Below are 25,351 nucleotides of genomic sequence, written 5' to 3'. Positions count from 1 at the left end.
TGTCAACATTTCTCAAGAAATACATAAGAAACTTGAAACATGTCGTAATTATATAATGAAGATGCTTAAGAAAATATAAATCCCCAGTAATACACACATTTCTATTTGATTTACCATTGAATATAGCTGACAAAGTGGTGAATGAGTATAACTAACATTTGAGATAAAAAGCCCTTGCGTTGCATATTAAAATATTTCTTTAACTTCAATATTTTTACCATGTTGGACTTAAATCAAACTTACAGTTTGTCCATAGTTATGCTGTTTGCTGCCCAGTATGTCATTAAGCAAAATGGTTATGATCAGTTTTCATTTTTCATCTCTGGGTGCACGTTCACGAGCTAAGCAGCTTTGCATGCAACAATTAATTGCGACGATGTGTATGAGGTATGTTTCAGCAACACCTGCTCAAGGTCAAGGTTAAACGTTAAGATAAAAGGTTTTATCTGCTATTTTCGTGAACTCATCTCCTAAACCCATTGAAGATGTTTATGATACAATGCCGACCGACGGCGTTAATGCATAAATCAGGCGTAATTTCTAGCCAATTCATACACCGATTTAATCTACCAATTTTGTTTATTGCATCTCAATCGTAAGCGTAATGTGCTTACAAGCTTTAATTTTTTTAACTCTAAAGACCACAACGGACTTTAAATTGCTGGCGTTAAAATCTCGTTTCACTTTGTGTTTGATCTTCTATGAACTGCACACAGGTAACATTCATGACACATAAATATTTTTTATCGAGTACAAATCCCATAATGCACTGAAATAGATAAGATAAAAGCTCTAAATAATCATAGTGGAATTTAGAATGTAAGCATTTAATGTCGTATGAACCAATACAATAATAATAAGCATACAATATGTCCCCTAGGTACATTACAAACTTAAGTTGTGGGAGGAGAACAAACAATTCAAATTATGCCTGAACGCCTTATTACGTTATCAGACTAGTATCTCGACAAGGGAAAGCAGTGTGGTGAAAAGCTTGAACAATCTTCCAGTTGTTTCCCCTCGGTATAACACAACCAAGCCCGGATGACAAGATAATTTATCAGATAACATCAGATAGTTTTCGAGTCAGGTGATGGCGAGTCCACAACTTTCGATTTCAGTTTTATAATAAGCATATGTAATAGACAGGGACCATGGGGCAGAGGGAAAGCTATCCGAAACTGACAGACTGTGTCAGAGGTACGTTTATGAATTGTACATTACCGTTTTTAGTATCAAAATTAAGATCAAATCGTTTCGAATAGAAGATACTATATGGTTACGCTTTTATCTTTACGTTTCCTTTTTCTAAAAACTTCTTCCAAAGCAAAATATACAACTGCTCTTTGATAAGAAATTCAGATGGGAAGCTTTTTGTACATGACATATTTGTCAACTGAGAGCGTCAATCTATCTGAAGACAATATATACATGAATTGTCAATAATTCAACTCTCAGCTTTATAATCCAAAGGGTTGCTGAGAGTTACAATTCCCTTTCTATTGTCCTAAGGTGCAAAATTTGATTACCACTGCAAGTGCTAAGGGACACTGATACTGCAAACACTTATCAACGTTTACCTGTTTAAAGCACAAACTCAATCATGCAAATGGTATCATTTTAAAGGCAAGAAATAATTGCTTATTTACTTTGTTATTCTTTCATACGCTCTATCCACCATATTTGAAGACTGTCGTAATGTTGCCGACTTAAATTGTCGCTATCGTCGAGGTCGTAGTACACAAATCAACTCAACTCAGTTTATTAAGTAAATAAAGGCCGTTGGCCCAAAATACACAGTATTTGATACACAATATAACACATGTTTGTAGTTGCGAACACGTCATCTTAATACTACAATATGTCAACATATTAAATTGTGTTAATGTTACATTAAAATATATCAGCTTATTCAATTTTGTTCAAGATGATACACATACAAACACAATTTCAATAGTGTGTCATTATCTGTTTTGCTCATCAGATTATAAAAGTCATGTACAGAATTTCCACCCATATATATTTACCAGTTATATAGAAATTCTCTAAGGACAACGTCATATTTACTGCATTGAAAAAAAAACGCATGGTATTCACAATCAATAATAGATAAATGTTTCTCGTTAAAACAAACATCATAAATTCTCAAATTATATGCAAGATGCAACTGCCTACCAATTTCAATAGTTTATTTGTGATTGGAGCATCTAAACTTGGCAAAGGCTATCTGATATTTTAGCGGAATTTCCAACTGCAAATATCTTTTGGTGTTAAGTAGAGATTTATAGTTCTTATAATGGTTACCTCTAGATGCATTGTTAACTTCACTGTGCCAATTTTGTGTGACGCAATCAATTATATAAATACGCTGACGAAAATTACACACATATAAGTCTACGTTGCCAACATCCTGAGAGATCCAGACGAATCCGAAACCATATATAAATATTGAAGATTTTAAATGTGTTGCCCAGCAAGTACGCCCGGCATTATCTACTGATATTAACATATTATAGCATTGTTTAGGAAATCTGTTATTAGGCATCATTAACAGTTTACACCAATATTTTATGCAATTAACAAAATATGTAACAGATAAGGGTAGTCGGCCACATTTGCCAAGGGCGATACATGTATTAGTAGTTTTCCTTTCATGCAAAATGCGTTTACAAAATTTATTTTGGACAGTTTTAATGGCATTTACATATTCATATCCCAATATCTGTGAGCCGTAACACAATGTTAGCTTTACCATGCTATCAAAAAGTAAATAGAGTTCTTTAATAGGGAAGTTTCCAAAAGTATCTTTATAACTTTAAATTGAGAATATTGCTTTTTGAGCTTGTGAACATAGTTTTTCTTGCGCCGCGTTCCACGATAATTTGGGTGTAAACAATTATCCCATGTATTTATAAGCGGAAGTGGTATTTATTTTCGTACCCCGATATGTCCAGCGCTCGTAATTTCTTAAAGGTCCGCCATTTCGAAAAACAAGAACTTCAGTTTTATCTAAATTAATCTCCATTCCCGTGGTAATGCAAAATTGATCAACAGCGTTTAACTATTGTTGAAGTTTAAAGGCCGTTTCAGCCCAGCTGGCAATATCGTCCGCAAACATGAGGCATAAAATGTCAGGTATTTCATTTGAAATAAAAATTCGGGACCCACATGTTTCACGTAGCATAACTGATAATTCATCTATAAATATGCAAATAGGGTAGAACTGGTCTTGTCAATCTGACGGGTACCAATATTACATTGAAAAATCTCTGATATAGTAATTTGACAATTGGTTCTATACTTCGCCGCAAAACCAGTGTCGGTTGTATTTATTATGTACTTTAACACAGGAAAAGAGAGAGCTGTACATATTTTTTAATACGTCAATGAATTTACCTTTAATTCCCTTTTTGATAAATGCTTGAAACATTACATTGTAGTTTATTTTATCAAATGCCTTTCTAAAGTCTATATATAAACAATATAATCTACACCCCTCTTTTGACAAATATTTTTGAGCCATCGCTTGAAGGCAAAAAACATTAGCCAGAGCTGAATAGCCGGCCCAAAAACCTGCATGAGATTCATCAAATTTATTGCTACTTTCCGCCCATTCATATAACCGTTTATTTAATATACCGGCAAATATTTTGTACATTATATTAATTAAAGAGATTCCATGGTAATTTCCAATAATATGAGTAGGTCTAGATTTGTGTATTGAAAATTATACTCTGACCCCAAGTTTTAGGAAAATAACCTGAATAAAAAATTCGATTAAAAAGTAATACTAAGAAGGGTGTAACATTGTTTAATGAATTTTTATAAAACTCAGCTGGTATTCCATCGATGCCACTGCTTTTATTATTTATTAAATTACGGATTTGAAATTCGACTTCTGCGAGTGTAAATGGCTCATTTAACGAAATCACATCATCGTTTACGGCATCTGCGTTATTGTTTATAACAATTCAAAGCGCTTGATCGCTGTATAATAAACTACGAAAGTAGTCGGGCCATTCATTAGCCTCGATACTAGTAGAAATGTTTTGTTTCGGTTTAGCTTGCTTTTTTTCCACAAGACATTCGGATTTTTTTCGATTCTGGAGTTGTTCCGCTCTATTTTTGTCTTTGTAACTCAAACATTTTAGCATTGCAATAATTTTTAAATATATTTCTGCGATCCTTATACTCATTCAGATCAGATGCTAAATTTGAAGCTCGAAATTTTCGTAAATATGTGTATTTTTGTTTCTAAGATTATCACATTGTTTATCCCACCAAAGTGGCTGTAATGATCGTTTGTAGTTAGGTAATAAAAGCATATTTTTGCCTGCCTCATAGTATACAGCGTTAATTTTGTCAATCACCGCTTCAATATTTGTAGTAATGAGATTCATTATTATATTATAATTTTCATTTAAGAGCGTATTTGTATTAAGTAAACGCGAAAGGCATCAGCAAATCTTTCTTGCCATTTGTATTTATTTACGCGCGAAACTTCTTTATTATTACCTAAATCATTGCGGTTGTTATTTATGTGTTCCAAGTTTATTCGACAGTTAATTGGAAAATTATCAGACTCTGAGCGGTCAAGTACTTTGAACATGCACAAATACGCGCGCGCTCGCGCACACACACACACACACGTGCACACACGCATACGAGCACGCATAATCCCGCACGCGAGCTCGCGCACACGTACGAACGCGCGCTCGCACAAACACAAACCATACACAAACAAGCACACATACACATACGCGCGCACGAACACAGGCACACGGACACACATTCACACACACGCGCATACACACACATACTTGAATCCGCGCGCACACTCCTTGACACGAACAAGCACAACACACGCGCATTACACACGCGCGGAACACACGCACACACACCCGCACGCACAAACACAAACACACACGCTCCGAATCATCCCCCACACAATTTGTACTGTCATATTATTATTATTATAAGTTACCATACAATCAACGGTGTTATATATATACGGTTTGTTTTCTCAATCACTATTTGAAGTAGTTTGTGTATTTCCATTATACTGAAGTGCGCTTTTTTATGCCTCTCATGAACTGTGATTTAAGGATATTTATCTATATCTGTATTTACATATGTAAGGGATATATTGTATATACTCTACAAATCAACTTCACTTATGTTGTCAATTAACCTCTTTCCAAACAGGACAACATATTTTTGTAATCTTTTTTGTTAATACAATTTACAATATTTATAGAGAGTAAGACGCTCATAATTTTTGTTACAATGGTATAAACACATCTGGTGGTAAGTCTAGTTCATTGTTTTCGGAACTAGATTAACTGTAGGCCAGATACAGTCAAAGCGAGAATACAAGAGTAACATTCCAGAGGTACAAACTGCTTAAAAACTTTTCCTTATCAAACAAAAACGTATGAATGTCCGTCACTCGATCTAATTAGTTTTTCGTTATCGTACGTTGTTAGATCGACAATGCGACGGACATAAGAATGTACTCGTGTATATGTCTCTTGATCTCAACACATTTCGTGTTATTTTGAAATGTGCTAAACGTCTCCTAGATAACATATTACTAAAACGTGTACTGATGGCATTAATTGTGTTTAACAATAAATGAGGATATACAGATATATTCAATAGATGATTTTAAATACAATAGTTGCATAGATTCTTTTTAACTATCATGAACCTCTTAACAAATAATAACACAACAAATGTTTGTATCAGGATAACTTTTTTGTCATTGCAATAGTCTTGCTATAGTCGTTATTGTAACATAAGCTTATTTATTTTTATATTTATAACGTGTCTAACGAGATACAGGTACTCGCAGTGAAAAATAATAATACAGCGAGAAGTTTGAAACACATTCATGTATACACACATACACTCACACGTATACAAACACACAAAACACACGCGCGCACTCAACCGCAGACACACGCGCATCCGCACACGCGCACACATGCATACGTACACACACAAACACACGCACTCGCGCACACACCCACACAACCGCGTGTTTTTGCACAGCTAGTACACATACACATACGCGCGCGCTCGCTCGCGCACACACAAGTGCGCACACACGCATACAAACACACAAAACACACGCGCGCACTCAACCGCAGACACATGCGCATCCGCACACGCGCGTCTTTTTTTCTTTTTACACAACTAGCACACACACACACACACACACACATACGCGTGCGCTCGCTCGCGCGCACACACACAAGTACGCACACACACGCATACGGGCACACACACACGCGCGCTCGCGCACACACACGCACACTGGCACACGAACCCACAACTGTACGCAAACAAGCACACACGCGCACACACATTCACACACACGCGCATACTCACACACACACACACACTAACAAACCCGTGCGCACACTCATTTACACGTGCATGCACAACACACGCGCATAAAACGCACAAGCAACACGCGCGCACACCCCCGCACACACCCGCACACACAAACACACACGCACCGAACCACCCTCCACACACGCTCAAGAAGTTCTTCTTATTATATTATTATTATTATTATAAGTTACCATACAATCTAACGTGTAATATGTGTACTTTTTGCTTCTCAGATCACTATTCGTCAATCAGTTTGTGTATTTTCCAGCGAACGGAAGTACGCTTTTTTGTGTCTCTATTGGGGACTTGTCGTTTTATTGTTGTTGTTTTTTCTCATTATTGTTATTTTTTTCATTTCTTCTTTTTCTATGGAATATTCAACTGTTTGTATCCATAATTTTTGTCTTCTATTTTTGTTTGCATATGTAGACATCTTATGTCTTATATATACTAATTGTTTTTAATGAAAATTCAATACTGCTCCAGCAGCTGGAGTTTCACTTCTTTATATTATAGTAGAATCTAACTGAACAGGTTTTAAAAATAGAAACTTACTGGACAAACACACACAAATTATCATTTATATCACCCACCACTTTTTAAATGATTAAATTATGTACTCTAAATGTTAAAGGGCTAAACAATAAAGACAAACGCATAAAATTTTTCAAATGGTTAGACGAAAAATAAATAGTATATGCCTATTACAGGAAAGTCACTTAACACATACTTTAGCACCAACCTTAAAAGATGAATGGGACGGTGACATCTATCTTAGTGGACAACATACTAATAAACAAGGCATTGCCTTTCTGATAAAAAATAATATAGGGATCACAGTCGATAACTTTAATGAAATAATTATTGGCAGACAAGCAAGTATAGATATCAAAATACACGAAACACAATTAACATTAATCAACATTTACGGCCCTAACATAGATGATCCTACTTTTTACGAAACATTACAATCCTTTATAATTAATAATCAAGATAAAAACATTATAGTCGGTGGTGATTTCAATATTGTTCTTAACCCATTATTAGATAAAAGAAAGGGAAACCTTTATACTCATCCTAAAAATAGAAACATTTTAAATAACATACTTGAAAACTACAATATGATAGACATATGGCGCACAGTTAATCCCAACGAAAGCAAATACACCTGGCACTCAAACACAAAACCAACAATATTTTGTAGATTACACTATTTTTTAATATCAGAGTCACTTTGCAACATTATTGAAACATGTAACATAAAACCAGGATTTATGACTGACCACTCTCTAGTTGAACTTAAACTGCACACAATACAACCTGAAAGAGGCCCAGGATACTTTAAAATTAACAACAACATCTTATTGGATACACAATATCAAACACAAATAAAACAGGAAATATTAAATACAGTTCAAAATAATAAAGATGCAAACCAAAACACCTTATGGGAAGTAATTAAAGGAAATATACGTAACACAACAATTAGATACACATCATTTAAACAAAAAGAAACACACAAACTTGAAACTGAAACCATCAAAACCATTGAAACACTTGAAAAACAATTGCATCAAACAAAAACAAATGATACCACCGACATTGAAAACGAAATAACATTAAAAAAACAAATATTAGATGGAATCTATCATACACATCTCAATGGAATAATACTAAGAGCGCGTGCACAGCATGTTGAACACAATGAAAGAAATACAAAATACTTCGCAAACATTGAAAAACGTAGAAGTGAACAAAAAACTGTTCACAAATTAGTAGTCAATGGTAAAGATATAACAAACATAACTCAAATACTAGAAGAACAACGTTTATTTTTCGAAACCCTCTATAAACGAAAAAATGTTGAAAATAACACCCTTTTTAAAAATACACATCACGCTTTAAACCAAGAGGAAAAAGAACTGTGCGACGGATTGCTTAATGAATATGGATGTGGATTAGCACTAAAAGAAATGCAAAATAACAAAAGCCCAGGATCTGATGGCATCACAATCGAATTTTATAAAATATTCTGGAACGATATAAAACACATCTAATTAATTCACTTAACTATTCATTTAACAACGAAAACTTAACTACGCTACAAAAACAAGGTATAATATCACTTATTCCAAAACCTGGAAAAAACTTAGAATCCTTATCAAACTGGCGCCCGATTAGTTTACTAAACAATGATTATAAAATTGCAACTAAAAGCATAGCAAACAGAATAAAAAAAATATTACCATCAATCATTTCAAAATCTCAATCTGGTTTCATAAAAGGACGTTACATTGGTGAAAACGTTCGTCTTATCCAAGAATGCATAAACTATTTCAACAACTCAAACAATCCTGGTCTAATATTCTTTGCAGACTTTGAAAAGGCATTCGATTCGCTTGATCATTCATTTATGTTCTCTTGCTTAGAAAATATGAACTTTGGTGAAAGTCTCATTCAATGGGTCAAACTATTCTATACCGATATTAACAGTATAATCATTAACAATGGCTTCTTTTCAAACAGTTTTAACATCGAACGAGGGGTTCGACAAGGATGTCCACTCTCATCATCGCTATTTATTATTTGCATCGAGTATCTATCACATCACATCCAATCAAATACACACATAAAAGGCATATCACTAGAACCTGATGAAGATATCACACAGTCCCTATTTGCTGACGATGCAACTTATTTTTTAAACGACAATTACGATTCTTTCCATAACCTAATAGAGTCACTAACCCTTTACGGAATGACATCGGGTCTTAAACTAAACAAAAGTAAATGTACTGTGCTACGAGTAGGTAAATTAAAACAAAGTAATGTCCTATATAAAAAAGAAATGAAATTTAATTGGACATCCGATGAAGCCACAACGTTAGGAATTACTTTCACAAATAATGAAAAGGATACAGTTCTTAAAAACATACTACCTAAATAACAGAATTTTAAAAACTGCTTAAAATCATGGCATCACCGTAAACTTACACTAATCGGAAAAACACAGTATTGAAAACGTTTGCACTTCCTAAATTAATTTATGTATTAACAGTTCTCCCAAATCCACCAAATGATGTTATTAACGATATAAAATCAGCAATATTTAATTTCATATGGGACGGTAAGCCTGATAAAATAAAACGAACTCAGTTAATTCAATCTGTAGAAAATGGAGGTATCCAATTAACGAACATTGACTCATTCTTGAATGCAATCAAATGCAGCTGGGTTAAAAGATACCTAGATGATACCAATACAAGTAAATGGAAATTATTCTACCAGAAAATCCTAAAAAAATATGGTGACTCATTACTCTTTGAATGCAACATCAGCAATACTATCTTACATGAAATTGCAAACGAAAACATATTTCTGTCTGATGTTCTATTAGCATGGAGTGATGTCACTCATAACCTAGAAACCCAAACCAGCAGTAAAATTATTTTATGGAACAATAAAGACATAACTTTAAACAATAAGACGTTTTTCTATAAAGATTGGTTTGAACGAAGCATTAAATATGTCGACCAATTATATGACTACAGAATTAAAGGGGCCTTTTCACAGATTTTGGCATTTTTTAACTTATTCATTTAATGCTTTATATCGATAAATGTAAACATTGGATCGTAAAAGCTCCAGTAAAAAATCAAGAATAAAATTTAAAAAAGGAAAAGAACATTGCCCGGACCAGGTTTCGAACAAGTGACCCCTGGAGTCCTGCCAGAGTCCTGAAGTAAAAACGCTCTAGCCTACTAAGCTATTCCGCCGAGTACATATACTTGAAGTATTTTATACCTTATATAAGCAATCTTCGTAGTTTCACAAAATTTAACGACAAAAACAGAACTCTCCAAATTATTCAATCGTTTCGCGTTGCAACGCTTTATAATTTTTAGGTTTTAAAATCGTCAAAAGATGCATATAATGGCTATATTAGACCATGGTAAATGTTCAGTATTACTGTTTCCTCACAAATATCATAACTAAAACGAAAATTTGCGAATCTGAAACAACTTTTTTCAATTTTTTTAATTTACCAAAGCGTGAAAAGATCCCTTTTAGGATTTCTACTCTTTTGATGATATATGCTACATATACGGAATACCTTCAAATAATTTTCTGAAGTACTACACACTAATCAAAAGCATACCCATACATATTAAATCTGAAATCAATACAAATAATACACCATGTACTCAAACAACATTCGTAGAAAACATACTTGGAAGAAAAAACAAACCGAATAAAATATTTTACACACTACAAATTAAAAACCCTACAGAAAACTCCAAAACCCACAATAAATGGCAAGTCTTTTTCGGAGAACATGAACTTAATTGGAAACACATATTTACCATGCCATATAAAGCAACTATTGAAAGCACACTGAGAAATTTTCAATATAAATACATCCATAGAATTATAGCTACAAATAAATATCTTTTTAAATGCAAATTATCTAACTCAAATCTGCGTGACTTCTGCGGTGAAAACATCGAAACTATAGAACATCTTTTTTGGGAGTGCAAACACATCCAGCCTATTTGGAATCAATTAGTATCTTTTCTTGAACAACAGCAACTAAACGTTAAACTATCTTTCTTAAATGTAAGTTTCGGAATTTATTCATTGAAATCAATAGACTGTAATAATATTGTGAATTTTATTATTATATTGATGAAATATTTTATCTTTAACATGAAGTACAAAAAACAAGTACCAAATTTTAATTGTTTTGTCCATAGTCTTAAACTAAAAATCCAGATTGAGAAAGAAATAGCCCTCAGTAATGACACATTACAAATCTTTGAACAAAAATGGAATCGGATTAAATTCTCATGTTTGTCCACTTATATACATTTCACTCTAATGTTAGTTTATCTTTCTAAAATATTTGTGTATATTTTTTTCAATCTTATAAGATCATTGTGAATATACAAAAAAAAAACACACAAGTCCAGTATGCTTTCTTCCGACTTTATACAACTCATCATTTTTCATAACTATTCTTCTGTTGTTCTTTTCTTTTCTCTTTAGAAAAAATATATATTAGCATATATTGTATAACATGTCTGAACTCTATTGCTTTTTAAAATCACTATGTTGTATGATCATATACATGAATAAATTGTATGTATTATATTGAATAAAAAAAAAACACCAAAAAAAATAAATTCTGATGAAGCAATCATGTACTCTACAACAATTGTCCCTTCGTTTGAAACACATGTGAAATGGCCTTCCTTATCGTTCGCGAATCTTCCATTTAGAATATGTACATCAAACACACATCATAAATTGACTAACGATTTTCCAAAATTATTTCCCCTTAATTTATCTCTATTAGCGCGTTGCATTACAAAATCACTGCCTTCATAATCTATGTCTCCAAATATGTAATATAAATCATCGCAAGGTATGAAATCTAAGTAATCTTGCGTTCTAGAATTTAAGTCTCCTGATAAGAAAAATAGAGCATCGGGATATGTAAATTTTAGCTATTCTAAGTTAGGAAACATACAATGTATACCATTCTTCTCATCTGTTAGGTTATATATTGATGACATCTCTGGGGAGATATAAGTATTATACATAATGGCATATTTTGACTTAAACAATTTAGAAAATTTACAGTACAAAACAACACAATCATAAAAGTGAGTATTAATACGTGAGATTATATTTAACTTCTGTAAATGGTTAAAAATAAAAACACATATGCCTCTACTGTTACGTATACTGTTTGGATTTAACTCTCTAACATGATCATAACATGATCATAACATGTGTAGGATTCTAATTATGAATTAAATTCACCACAACAGTTTCCCAAAGTTTCACATAGACTAATAGTATCAAATGAAGATAAATATGTTTTAAATTCTAGATTGGTTATACGTTTACGTAAGCCTGCAATATTCCAGCTATCGATATTTATATCGAGCAATTTCCTCGTGCTGTCATTGTTTGTTGTGTTTCGGCAAAATTCCTAGTCCATGAATGAAGTGTCGGAGCGTACGTCATCCTCGTGAGAGCTTATATCGTCTCTGGTTGGTGGATTCTCATCATATGGCGGGATGCGTTCACTTACGTCTTCATTCACGTGGTTGATCCTGTTATTACCATCCAATCGGTGATGTGCATCATTATTGTTGCCTGGGTGACCAATGGAAACAATTGACTGTGTAATGTCGTTGTTTTTGTACACTTGGTCATTCACAATTAATTTATCATAGCGTATTACGTCATAGTTATAATTTCTACTCTCTTGTTCTATACGCTCTCCGAGAATTTGTCTATGTTTACGTACTTTGTCGCTGAAGTCCTGTTGAACAGAGTGTGACCGATTATGTTGTAACTGCCTATTCGCCCGTCCTAAAATCAGTTCACAGTCCTTGAACCGTGTAAACCGTACCATGATTGTACATTTGCTTGGGTCCCGAGATTTTATGCGATGTGCACGATCGATTTCGAACGTATCTTCTTCGTCCCCAAAATTCAATGTATCTTTTAGAAATGAGCGCGCTTTTCTTTCCGAAACATCCCAGTTTTCAGTTAAAAATCCGTCTATACCGTTAAAAAGAAGATTGTTTCGACGGGATTGATTTTCAAGCTGATCCAACTTATTTTTCATTTGTGACACTTCCTCCCGTAGTAATATGTTATCACTCCAAAGCCGGTCATTGTCTTGCTTTAATTCGCTGATGGTTGAACAAATTGAGTCAATTTTAGAATTTATACCGCCGATTTATGTGACTAAGCGTTCATTTTGTTTATTAAGGTCGATTTTCATATTTCTTAGAAAAGTAAACATTTCAGAATCATTACTGGAATCAATGGTTGACCTACTTTGGTTATTTTGAGTAGTCCCGCTGGTATTCAATGGCGATGGCGACGGTTGAGAAAAGGCATAAGATGACATTGTCCGCTGCCTCGTCACCACGCCGTCTAATGTATCGTGTCGAGGGTTGTGGCTTTAGAGAGACCTTCACAGGCCCGTGATTCTAGAGGCTGCTTTTTGTTACGTGCCCGGTCATGTCTAGGCGGACCAGGATTTCTCTCCACATCGCCACACAAAAAAAAGACAGCCATGCACGTGTTCAGGCGCCAAATGAGAGAAATCGACTGTTTAACTCCTTTTGACAATATTTGCACCTTTACACATTTGGTACGTCTTTGTTTAACCACAAAACATCCAATTCGCACACGCCAGGTAGTAATATCCACTCCCATTTTACTAAAATATTGAAAAAATCGGCAAAACTAGACACGTGCAAAAAACACATCCATCTTATTCAAGGGACGCAACTTCTGCCAATATCGTTTGTACATCGTGATGTTTGATGTAGCCTAAGTCGATTACGAACAAATGTCGAATATTTACACTGTTCCGAATTTCAACATAAAACTGTCAACAAAAATAGTGTGTTGAAACATCGATGTGTTTTTATAGGGTTCATGCGAAGAATAACTTCCATAGGTTGTAATTCAGGTAAATTTAATGTGTCTTAAAAGTGTATTCATCGTTTTCCTTAATTGGTTACGAACGTCTGTTTAGTGATGCGCACGGAATCGCTGTGCAGAACTGCGGTTGTGTTTAAGAAAGGGTGCCTAAGGACTCCCAGAGGCGTCATAGCAAAAATTATCAAAGAATCTGGGGGTCTTTTATTTTATTATGGACTAGATATACATGTAGATAATTAATTGTCATACGAACACATTTTTATGTAATAGTTTACTGGTTACGCCCATACAGGTGAACACGCACATGAAGACCAAATGCTGGCCGTTACACCACCGAAAAAAGACTATAAACAAGCGTATAAACGCACTGAAGCTGAAAAAATAAGGCTGCAACAACAAAAGGAGGCATTAGAACGAAGGTAATTTGTTTTTAAACATAACAAAACAAAATATGAGAACGAATCTATTTTTTATTGTCCTTCCGGATGAAAACAACAATAACAGTTATTTATTGACTACGATTGTACGAAAATACGATTTTTTTCGAAAATATTAGGAGGTGTAAAGAGAACTTCATTTAACAACGTTCATCTCTCTAAATCGTTATTGCCGGTGCATTTCGTTTTAAATATTTATAATTGTATCATTATACTAAATTTGTGAGTATTGTTTTAGAAATCTTCAATTTTTAATCACAGTTTCCTACACCATTTATTCAAATGGGGTGTTTAGGAGTTAGATACCAGATAATTAATATATTTCCTCCTTGTTTTGCGAAATTAGTGCTTTTAATTTCCCCGTTGTTCTAACAATATATATAAGCAGTAGTGGGTAAAATCACTTTAATTGTCACCTAAGCGAAGGAAGCATTTCGTAATTGTGATTCCTGATGTGTATTTTATGCCTCAGTCCGGATAATTCTGATATTTCGAAATAAACTAAAGAAATGATGATCATATTAAAACAACGTTTTGCTTGCAACAGCCATTTGCTGTAGGCCATGTCCTAATAGGGGTCTCCATGCCCCCTCCCCCCCCCCCTCTGAGAATAATTTTCACCTATACCAAGTTGTTCAGTAACTCAAGTAAGTAAATTTTTTCACTTGTCCTCAAAGATAAACTCAATTGAAAGTGATCATATCAACCAGTTTCCATGGCAACCGCGACTCAAAATTGGAAAACTGACCAGGGCGACTATATCACATTATTATTATATTATATCTTATCGTAATACAAACAAATTAGTGTTTAAACAAAGGCTACACATTGTACTTTATTTCAAAGACCAAATTTTATATTATTATCATATTCATGAATATTACTGAGAAACTAACAAAATCGGGTAAAAAAACTATTAATGATCATAACTTTGTAACTATATAATCAAGTTTGATGAATTTGGTGTCTATACCTAGGTTTTAAGGGACAAAGAACACATAAAGATCATCCAAACTTGATTAAGTTTACAACAGGACACATAAATCAAACATGGCGTCCAAAATGGCCGCCAAGATGGCCGCCAAAACCTATAAATGATCATAACTATGTAAATATCCACTCAAATTTGATTTTTTGGTGGCCATACATAGGTTTCAAGGGCCAAAGAACACATTAAGATCATCATACATTGTTTAAGTTTAATATAGTGCACACAAATCCAACAGGCGTCAAAAATGGCCACCAAGATGGCCGCAAAGATGGCCGCCAAAACCTATTTAACATAACTATGTAACTTTCCCTCAAATTTGATGAATTTTGTGTCTATACCAAGGTTTCAGGGGGCAAAGAACACATTTATATCATCAGACAAAGTGTAAGTTAAATATGTAAATAATCCATAATGAAATCCATAATGTTGTCAAAAATGGCCGCCAAGGTGGCCGCAAAAACCTATTAATGATTATAACTATGTTACTATCCACTCAAATTTGACGATTTTGGTGTCCATACATAGGTTTCAGGGGGCACAGAACACATTAAGATCATCAAACATTGTTCAAGTTTATTACATTCCACACAAACCCAACACAGCATCCAAAATGGCCGCCAAGATGGCCGCCAAAACCTATTTATGATCATAAAAGATAACTATGTAACTATCCACTAAAATTTGATGAATTTGGTGTCTATACCCAGGTTTCGGGGAGCAAAAACATATTAATATCACATTTATGTCATCAGACAAAATGTAAGCTAATTATGTTACACAGAAATCCAATACGGCGTCCAAAATGGCCATCGACACAATACGTTGGACCACAAGTCCATAACTTGTTACTCAAACGTTATGGTTGTTATGTAAAACGCCATAGTTTAGGAGACAATTAACACTTTAATCGAATTGAGGTTATCACTAAGCAGTTAAATAATCATAAAATCCAATTTACGACATTTGGAAGAGACAATGAACTAGCACATGACTTCATGATAGGATCAGGTTTTACAAACTTTTGTAGACTTCATTTTTTACCGTTGCTAAAAATCCTTGAAGATTAATTACAGCCTGAATAAGCATGAGTTTTTTCAAAAGGTTAATATTATACACTTTGTATTCCTTTGACTATTTATTTACATCAAAACGGAAGTAGATGGTCTTATTGTCCCTTTCGGAGTAAAGCAGGATCAAGATGAGCAAATCTGTATCCTCGCCCACCAACGTTGTGGTGCTACGACGGGATCGTTATAATGTTGATTTAACAAATTTAACGTCTGCATCCACTGAAGACAGAACAACATAGCATCCCACTTTAGTCAGAGTTGTGTTGATCAGAGCAATCATGCCGACCTTGTTTCTGTCACGAGACAAAAAGTCTTCCTTTTTTACATGAGCATTCTGTTTCTTTGCTTAAACTCACAATATGATTCACGTTTGTTTCATCGTCTCCGGTGCGTGTTGTCCTTGTTATAATGACAGTCTTCGTAGCCATCGAACCCCACTGGCGCTTGTCCGTAATGCCTTTTTTCTGAATCTTCATAAGACTCGGCTATTGCGTTATTTCAGTCGCCCTTGTCAATGGTCAACGATGCAGCAAGTGCCACCATCATGCATCTGTTTCGTGAATACAGTGTATCATAGCCTCACATGATTTTTCTACAGCATACTCACAAATTGCCTGAGCGATCTGAGGCTTATCTGCTGTACAAAGTATGTTCTTGGCTTCAAAGAAGGCAGCAGGATGGAAGCTCAGTGCATAAGACAATACGACTGCAAGGGAAGGATCTCCAGATTTGGACACAACAAGGAAACGCTTGAACTGAAGAGCAGGATAACAAGCACGGTCAGAAGCGATCTTAAAAGCCAAGGTATTCCCAATAGCTTTGGCTCTGTATTTTCTCGTAAATTTATAAGCAAAGACTGACTTTCCAATCATATCTCTTATGATCGTTTTCCAAACCGCCTTAATTGAATGAACATTAATATCTGATCCAGCCAAAGTCCCATTGACCATGTTTCTCAGAGTAGGGTCAGCTGTGTATGGTGAGCAGTTTGTAATATGTGTCTGCATTTTCTCTAGATTAGAAGAATCCCCTTTGATTCACGCCTCTGTTGAGTCTTTGTGTTGACTTGTAGTATAGGTCAGTTCTGTGAAATCCTGCATTGCACTGTTGTGCTAGGATGTTGCAGATAGGGTCCAAGGGGTTTGCATTTCCTCGGTCATTCCACTGCCGCGAGTTAGACTACATGAATTCATTAGAAACATCATTAATGTTTACTCGATGACAAACTCACGTCCTAGCCCAGCTCAGCACATATTGCACCTACGAACAACGTGAAAACCAATACCGAACTTCGATACACGTACAGGTGCGTTTCCCCTAGGTTGCTTATTTGCTGCAGATACATGTAGTTATAAGCAGATTGCAGGTAATGTACCCAGCTGCAGCAAAGATGGATAGCATATCGGACACTGCCTGCTAATGCATCAGCCAACACACAGTACGATATGCTTGAATTTGTAATCATAAGCGGATAATTCAGCCATACTATGCTTGTCCTTTAAGTCATGGCAAGTTCATGTTTTTTCTTCTCTGTAGCCCTCTCGAGTTTGATCAAAATCGCATAGCATTCATCATCTGCTAGCGTCGTTTTGCCCCTAAGAAGGGAAGAGTACAAGTGGCATGATCCAGCAGTATCTGATCTTCCTTGGTCATTTCGGCTGTAAGATTGCTGTGTATGCACTTTTCAATAAGAAGATGGTCCCGTGAAGCCCTCTGGGCAGCTTTTCGTGTCAAAATGTGCACAATTGCCTTTTCTCCATAGACAGCCTCAAGTATGTTTTTAAGGCAGTTTCTTCCATGAGGGATTCTTTGCCCCCCCCCCCACTTGTTCATACGTTTATGAAACATCTCAAATTCTGAACAACATGTTCAACTACATTGTGGCGCATCAATGATGATTTCGGCAGCCTTCCAATACAAGGGTTGGTCAAACGTTACATTTGTGTGAAGGTTGTGGCAAGGTTGCAAACTAAGGCTTATGTTGACAGAATGCACGCTTTGTCCCCATTGTACATATTATTCATATGCAAGAATTTGACTGACAACAACCCAGGGTTCAGGCTTTTCTAATGCAAGATACGCATCATTCCCAGCCAACTCAGTGATGCATAATGCTGAAAAATATCGATCCTCTTGTCAAAATCCAGAAATCTTGGCAAGTCCAAACTATTTCACATAACACGCATCACGTCGAAAGTAATGGACTTGTGGTCCTTCATATTTTTGTCGTTGGACGCCATGTGAGATTTCTGTGCAACATAATACACTTAAACTATGTCTGACAATCTCAATGTGTTCTTTGCCCCTCGAAACCTCGGTTTATATATCAAAATCATCAAATGTGAGTGGATAGTTACATAGTTATGCTCATTAATAGGTTATGGTGGCCATCTTTGCGGCCATTTTGGACGCTATGTTTGATTTGTGTGTAATAAAATAAACTAAAACAATGTGTGATGATCTTAATGTGTTCTTTGCCAATTAAACCTATGTATAGCTACCAAAATAATCAACTTTGAGTGAATATTTACATAGTTATGATTATTAATAGGTTGTGGTGGCCATCTTGGCGGCCATGTTAGACGCAATTTAGGATTCTTGTGTACTATTGTAAACTTAAACAATGTCTGGTGATCTGTAAGTGTTCTTTGCCCCTTGAAACCTAGGTAAAGACACCAAATTCATCAAATTTGAGTGGATAGTTACATAGGTATGATCATTTATAGGTCATGGTGGCCATGATCTTGGCGGCCATTTTGGACGTTATGTTGGATTTGTGTGTAATATAATAAACTTAAACAATGTATGATGATCCTATAGGTTCTTCGGCCCTTGAAACCTATGTATGGCCACCAAAAAAATCAAATTTGAGTGGATATTTACATAGTTGAGATCATTTGTAGGTTTTGGCGGCCATCTTGGCGGCCATTTTGGACGCCATGTTTGATTTATGTGTCCTATTGTAAACTTTAACAAGTTGTGACGATCTTTATGTGTTCTTTGTCCCTTGAAACCTAGGTATAAACACCAAATTCATCAAACTTGATTGTATAGTTACAAAGTTATGATCATTAATAGTTATTTTACCCGATTTTGCTAGTTTCTCATTTATATTCATGAATATGCAAATGAGATAAATATAAAATTTGGTCTTTAAAATAAAGTACAATGTGTAGTCTTTGTCTAAACACGAATTTGTTTGTATTACGATAAGATATAATATAATAATGATGTGATATAGTCGCCCTGGTCCGTTTTCCAATTTTGAGTCGCGGTTGCCATGGAAACTGGTTGATATGAACACTTTCAATTGAGTTTATCTTTGAGGACAAGTAAAAAAAAATTACTTACTTGAGTTACTGAACAACTTGGTATGGGTGAAAATTAATCCCAGGGGGGGGGGTTGCATGGAGACCCCTATTAGGACATGGCCTAATACTTACAGATAACAAGGGGGCCATGATGGACTTGATTCGCTCCACTGTTTATTTAGGCGAAAAAAGCTTGCAATGCGCATGGGTTGAAATGTACTCAAGCATGTAACTTTCTCTTTCTATCCCTCGTCCCAATGGGCATTTAAACTTTGACGGGTGAGCATTTTTATATATGGAAAACGTTACTACGGTGTTAACTAAACAGACTAAAAAGCCCGGGAATTGTCACACAGATCCTTTGCTTATAACGTAGGTACATTTATCTTTCCAAAAGATATTGTCGTTCTTTCTATTTCACATATTTTTAAATGCTGAAGATCAAATCTACGCATGTTCTACAAGATTAATGAAAGTTCCTTCATTCAATCATGAATCTTTTTCCAAAATTCCAAAAAGTGTTTGTAGGTTTCAAAGTTTCTGTTACTTATATAGTTCATGACATATGCAAAATACCTAATGACGTAGATCACCTGAACTTTACTTCATTCTTGAGGCATAAGTGAGTGTAGCAGGATTCTTAACGTGGTGAAGAAATTGTTTATTGTACAGAGAGGATATTTGCCTGAGGAAACATTAAGTTAAGAGTTTTTCAGGTTCATGAGGTGCCGAAAGGCAGTAGGAATGATAACTTTGTAGAGGTTGTTTGTTAAACAAAGTAAATGTTGTGTTGCGACATTTTTTCCCACAGCTTCGTGACCCGATTTCCGATTATCTCTATAAACATACATTTCCAAAAAATAAAATAAATAGTTGCGCATCTGCTTACATGTATTGATAGATTTTTTATTGATAAACATCTCCCATGCTTCAAAAAGTGAAGATAATGTCTACAAACGGACGCAAAAAGACTTGATTCCCATACATGCATGTAGGTTTGTTGTTGTGGTTGTTGTTGTTGTGACCTTTCACGCTCGACATGTATGCATTTATCTCTTATAATTAAAAAGTTATTCCAAGTGTATTTTGATAAACTTTTAGTTTGAGAAGAAAATAGTTTATTCATCCCATAATGAATAAATAGCAAAAAAAGCATAAACATGCAAAGTTCAACGACTAACTGTGGCCATGTTTTTTGACGAATCAAATTTTCTTGAACAACTTTTTAATGGGAGCCTTCAAGGGATAAATTTTGCCCCAGGGGCATAATTTGAACAAACTTGGTAGAGAACTATGAGATGTCACTACATACCAAATTTGGTAGCCCAAGGCCCATTGGTTATGGACAGGAAGATTTGTAAAGTCTGCACAAAAGAGGCTTTATATAAGCATATGTTCAGTTTTGTGACACCCGGGGCAGGGTCAAATTTGAGCCCAGGCGAATAATTTGAACAAATTTGTTAGAGGAATATAAGATGTCACTACATACCAAATTTGGTAGCCCTAGGCTCTATAATTATGAACAAGAAGATTTTTAAAGTTTGCACAATATAGGCCTTATTTAAGCATATATTCATTTTTGTGACCACCGGGGCAGGGTCAAATTTGACCCGAGGGGCATAATTTGAAAAAAACTTGGTAGAGAACTTTTAATACATACCAAATTTGGTAGAAAAAGGCCCAATGGTTATGGACAAAAAGCTTTTTAAAGTTTGCACAAAATAGGCCCAATATAAGCATATGTTCAATTTTGTGATCCCTGGGGAACGGTCAAATTTGATCCCAGGGGAATAATTTAAACAAACTTGGTAGAGGACTATTAGATGTCACTACATACCAAATTTGGTAGCCCTATGTCATACGGTTATGGACAAGTAGATTTTTGATGTTTGCACAAAATAGGCATTATTTAAGCGTATGTTCATTTTTGTGACCCCCGGGGCAGGGTCAAATTTGAACCCAGGGCCATAATTTGAACAAACTAAGTAGAAAACTATTAGATGTCACTACATACCGAATTTGGTAGCCATATGCCCTACGGTAATGGACAAGTAGATTTTTAAAGTTTGCACATAAAAGGCTTTATATAAGCATATGTTCATTTTTGTGACCCCAGGGACAGGGTCAAATTTGACCCCAGAGGCATAATTTGAACAAATTTGGTAGAGGACTATTAGATGTCACTACATACCAAATTTGGTAGCCCTATGCCATACGGTTATGGACAAGTAGATTTTTAAAGTTTGCACAAAATAGGCCTTATTTACGCGTATGTTCATTTTTGTGACCCCCGGGGCAGGGTCAAATTTGACCCCAGGGGCATAATTTGAACAAATTAAGTAGAGAACTATTAGATGTCACTACATACCGAATTCGGTAGCCCTAGGCCCTACGTTTATGGAAAAGAAGCGTTTTAAAGTTTGCACAAAATAGGCTAAATATAAGCATTTGTTCATTTTCGTGACCCCCGGGACAGGGTCAAATTTGACCCCAGGGGCATAATTTGAACAAACTTGGTAGAGGACTATTAGATGTCACTACATACCAAATTTGGTAGCCCTATGCCATACGGTTATGGAAAAATAGATTTTTAATGTTTGCACAAATAGGCCTTATTTAAGCGTATGTTCATTTTTGTGACCCCGGGGCAGGGTCAAATTTGACCCAAGGGGCATAATTTGAACAAACTAAGTAGATAACTATTAGATGTCACTGCATACCGAATTTGGTAGCCATAGTCCCTACGGTTATGGACAAGAATTTTTAAAGTTTGCACATTACAGGCTTTATATAAGCATATGTTCATTTTTGTGACCCCCGGGACAGGGTCAAATTTGACCCCATGGGCATAGTTTGAACAAATTTGGTAGAGGACTATTAGATGTCACTACATACCAAATTTGGTAGCCCTATGCCATACGGTTAGGGACAAGTAGATTTTTTAAGTTTGCACAAAATAGGCCTTATTTAAGCGTATGTTCATTTTCATGACCCCCGGGGCAGGGTCAAATTTGACCCCAAGGGCATTATTTGAACAAACTAAGTAGAGAACTGTTAGTTGTCACTACATACCGAATTTGGTAGCCCTAGGCCCTACGGTTATGGACAAGAAGCTTTTTAAAGTTTGCACAAAATAGGCTTAATATAAGCATATGTTCATTTTTGTGACCCCCGGTACAGGGTCAAATTTGACCCCAGGGCATAATTTAAACAAATTTGGTAGAGGACTATTAGATGTCACTACATACCAAATGTGGTAGCACTAGGCCCAATGGTTATGGATAAGAAATTTTTAAAGTTTGCACAAAATAGGCTTTATATAAGCATATGTTCAATGTATTGACTCCCGGGGCGGGGTCAAATTTGACCACAGGGGCATAATTTGAACAAATTTGAAAGAGGTTCACCCCAGAAAAATTTGTGAGAAGTTTTATCAGAATTGGACTTGTAGTTTGGGAGAAGATGTTAAAAGAAAAAGTTAACGCACGGACGCACGCACGCACGACGGACACAGGACCATGACATAGGCCCCGCTGGCCTCTTGCAAGTGGAGCTAAAAATCAAACTAGAGCATATTATTTCTAAAAGGCAATTGCGGTTTTCCCGCGAACTATCATTGTCTTTCGTTTAAGAATTGCGACATAATTGCCCACATATGCTAACATACTAGATGCCTTGCACGTAATATACAATCTGACGTTATCAACGACTGAAATATTACTGACTGTTGTTTGCTAGTGTTAATATCTCTTAATTTTTTTTAAACAGTTAACTGAACTATTGTTATCTTTACGTAAACAAATATGGGTAGGGTGGATGGAGGATTTTGAAGAGGATATGTTTTAAACTCTGGTGAAAAAGAAGTCTTCCTTCTGGAAAAGGTCTGTTTTAAAGGAGCCTTTTCAAGTTTTAGTAAATTGGAAAGAAATAAAACAAGTTGTTTCATATTCCCAAATTTTCGTTTTAGTTATGATATTTGTGAGGAAACAGTAATACTTAACATTTACCATGCTCTAAAATAGCAATTATATGCATCTTTTGACGATTTAAAAACCAGAAAATTATAAAGCGTTGCAACGCGAAACGATTGAATAATTTGGAAAGTTCTGTTGTTGTCATTATATTTTGTGACACTACGAGGATTGCTTATATAAGTATAAAATACATCCCTCATTGAATGAGCACTGATGGCCAAGTGGTCTAAGTGGTAAGACGTTTACTCCAGAACTCCAGGGGTCAGTGGTTCGCGCCCTGTTGAGGGTTATTTTTTTAATTTTATTCTTGATGTTTTACTGGAGCTTTTAAGATCCTATGTTTACACATCAACACATGCCAAAATCTGTAAAACGGCCTCTTTAATAAGTTTAACCAACAAAATGACAATTGAATATTCTTTTCTTATCGGGTCCAGATTTGCAGAAAATTTCCGTGGAAATACTCAACCGTTGCGAGTTCGGTCGAATAGGTACAAAATAAGGTCTCAACTCACACTTAGGGCACCAATTAAGTTTGTTAGTCTTTGGAATCCAAAAAAGACTGATTTTTTGTCAGGAAATCTTATACTGCAGTTATACACCAGTAACATTAGATTGGAAAAATAAATAGAATGAAGGCAAAAAGAAACTTCTGCATCTTTTGTCCTGTCATTAAGGTAATTAGTATAGTGCACATGCTCAATTATGTTATCTTTTTTATTTTACACGAATTACAATTCAAAACAACAACGCACACACTGCAAATGTTACAAAAATGAATAAACATGAATTTTCTGAAACGTCATTGAACTTTCATGAGCAGTGTGAGAACATTTTCAGGGTTATCTTATATAATTGTAACGTAAATGATGAAATAACAAACACCTATTTTTAAACAAACAACAGCATACAAGAACGTATTCCATACATGTTCCCACAGTGGTGGCGGCGGATGCAAATTCCGAATGGCCATTGCTGACCTTTTTCAAATAGGATCAATAACTGAATCACAATATGCTTTTCTTATCAATACTATCAAAATATTGTACATGTATTGGTTATACATACTTTATGCAAGTGTGATCAAAATTGAAAATAATTTTTATATTAAAACAACAAAACCATGCATAGGACGGTTAATATATACAGAACTTAAGGTACGTAACATAGTCCGCTAACATTTAACTGTCCAGATTTATGTAACATAAAATGTCCCGTACATTTGTATTGGGTAGTGGACGCAATGAATATAAAAGGCAGCATGATTTAAGTCCATATTTTCTCGTATTATGACAAGAAAATAACAAAGAACACGTGTCTTTTTTGGCGTTTCATCCATAATATCGAAGATAATATTAGTATACACATGTCTTTATCATATTCTAACAACCAATTATTGACGAATTAACTGACGTTGTATTTTGTTGAAAGTAGTAGCCCTGTTTAATGTAATAAATGAAAAAAATACTCTGTTAACCTTTTTAAAAAATACTATGTAAACCTTTTTAAATTGAACAAATGGAACTAAACATGTCTTATACATGTCCTTTAAGGTTTCGGCCTAAACGTGTTTGTTTTTCTTTTTTCGCAAGTGCGCATAGTCCTGTATAGCTTTACTAAATTATATCCAAGAATGTATTGTTAAACACAACGTTTACAATTCTGGGCAAGATTGAATGAAAACATAGGTTTATAT

At 35.1% G+C, this 25,351-nt stretch overlaps 1 protein-coding gene across 3 annotated transcripts in view; it reads left to right on the top strand.

The window, feature by feature from the left end:
- Positions 1–1,077: 1,077 nt before the first annotated feature.
- The window catches only part of LOC127843924 (uncharacterized), a 35,213-nt gene continuing 10,939 nt past the window's right edge, over positions 1,078–25,351 (top strand). For all 3 annotated transcript variants that reach the window (XM_052373823.1, XM_052373821.1, XM_052373822.1), the window contains exons 1-2: positions 1,078–1,200; positions 14,165–14,291. In XM_052373823.1, coding sequence (XP_052229783.1) covers positions 1,155–1,200; positions 14,165–14,291 — 173 coding nt within the window. In that variant the 5' untranslated portion in view covers positions 1,078–1,154. The remainder of the gene's footprint in view (positions 1,201–14,164; positions 14,292–25,351) is intronic.

This window comes from Dreissena polymorpha, chromosome 9 (genome assembly GCF_020536995.1).
Source record: "Dreissena polymorpha isolate Duluth1 chromosome 9, UMN_Dpol_1.0, whole genome shotgun sequence".
In the NCBI taxonomy this organism is placed as follows: Eukaryota; Metazoa; Mollusca; class Bivalvia; order Myida; family Dreissenidae; genus Dreissena; species Dreissena polymorpha.
The sequence above is the reverse complement of the archived record's forward strand: the minus strand, read 5'-3'. Positions and strand labels throughout refer to the sequence as shown.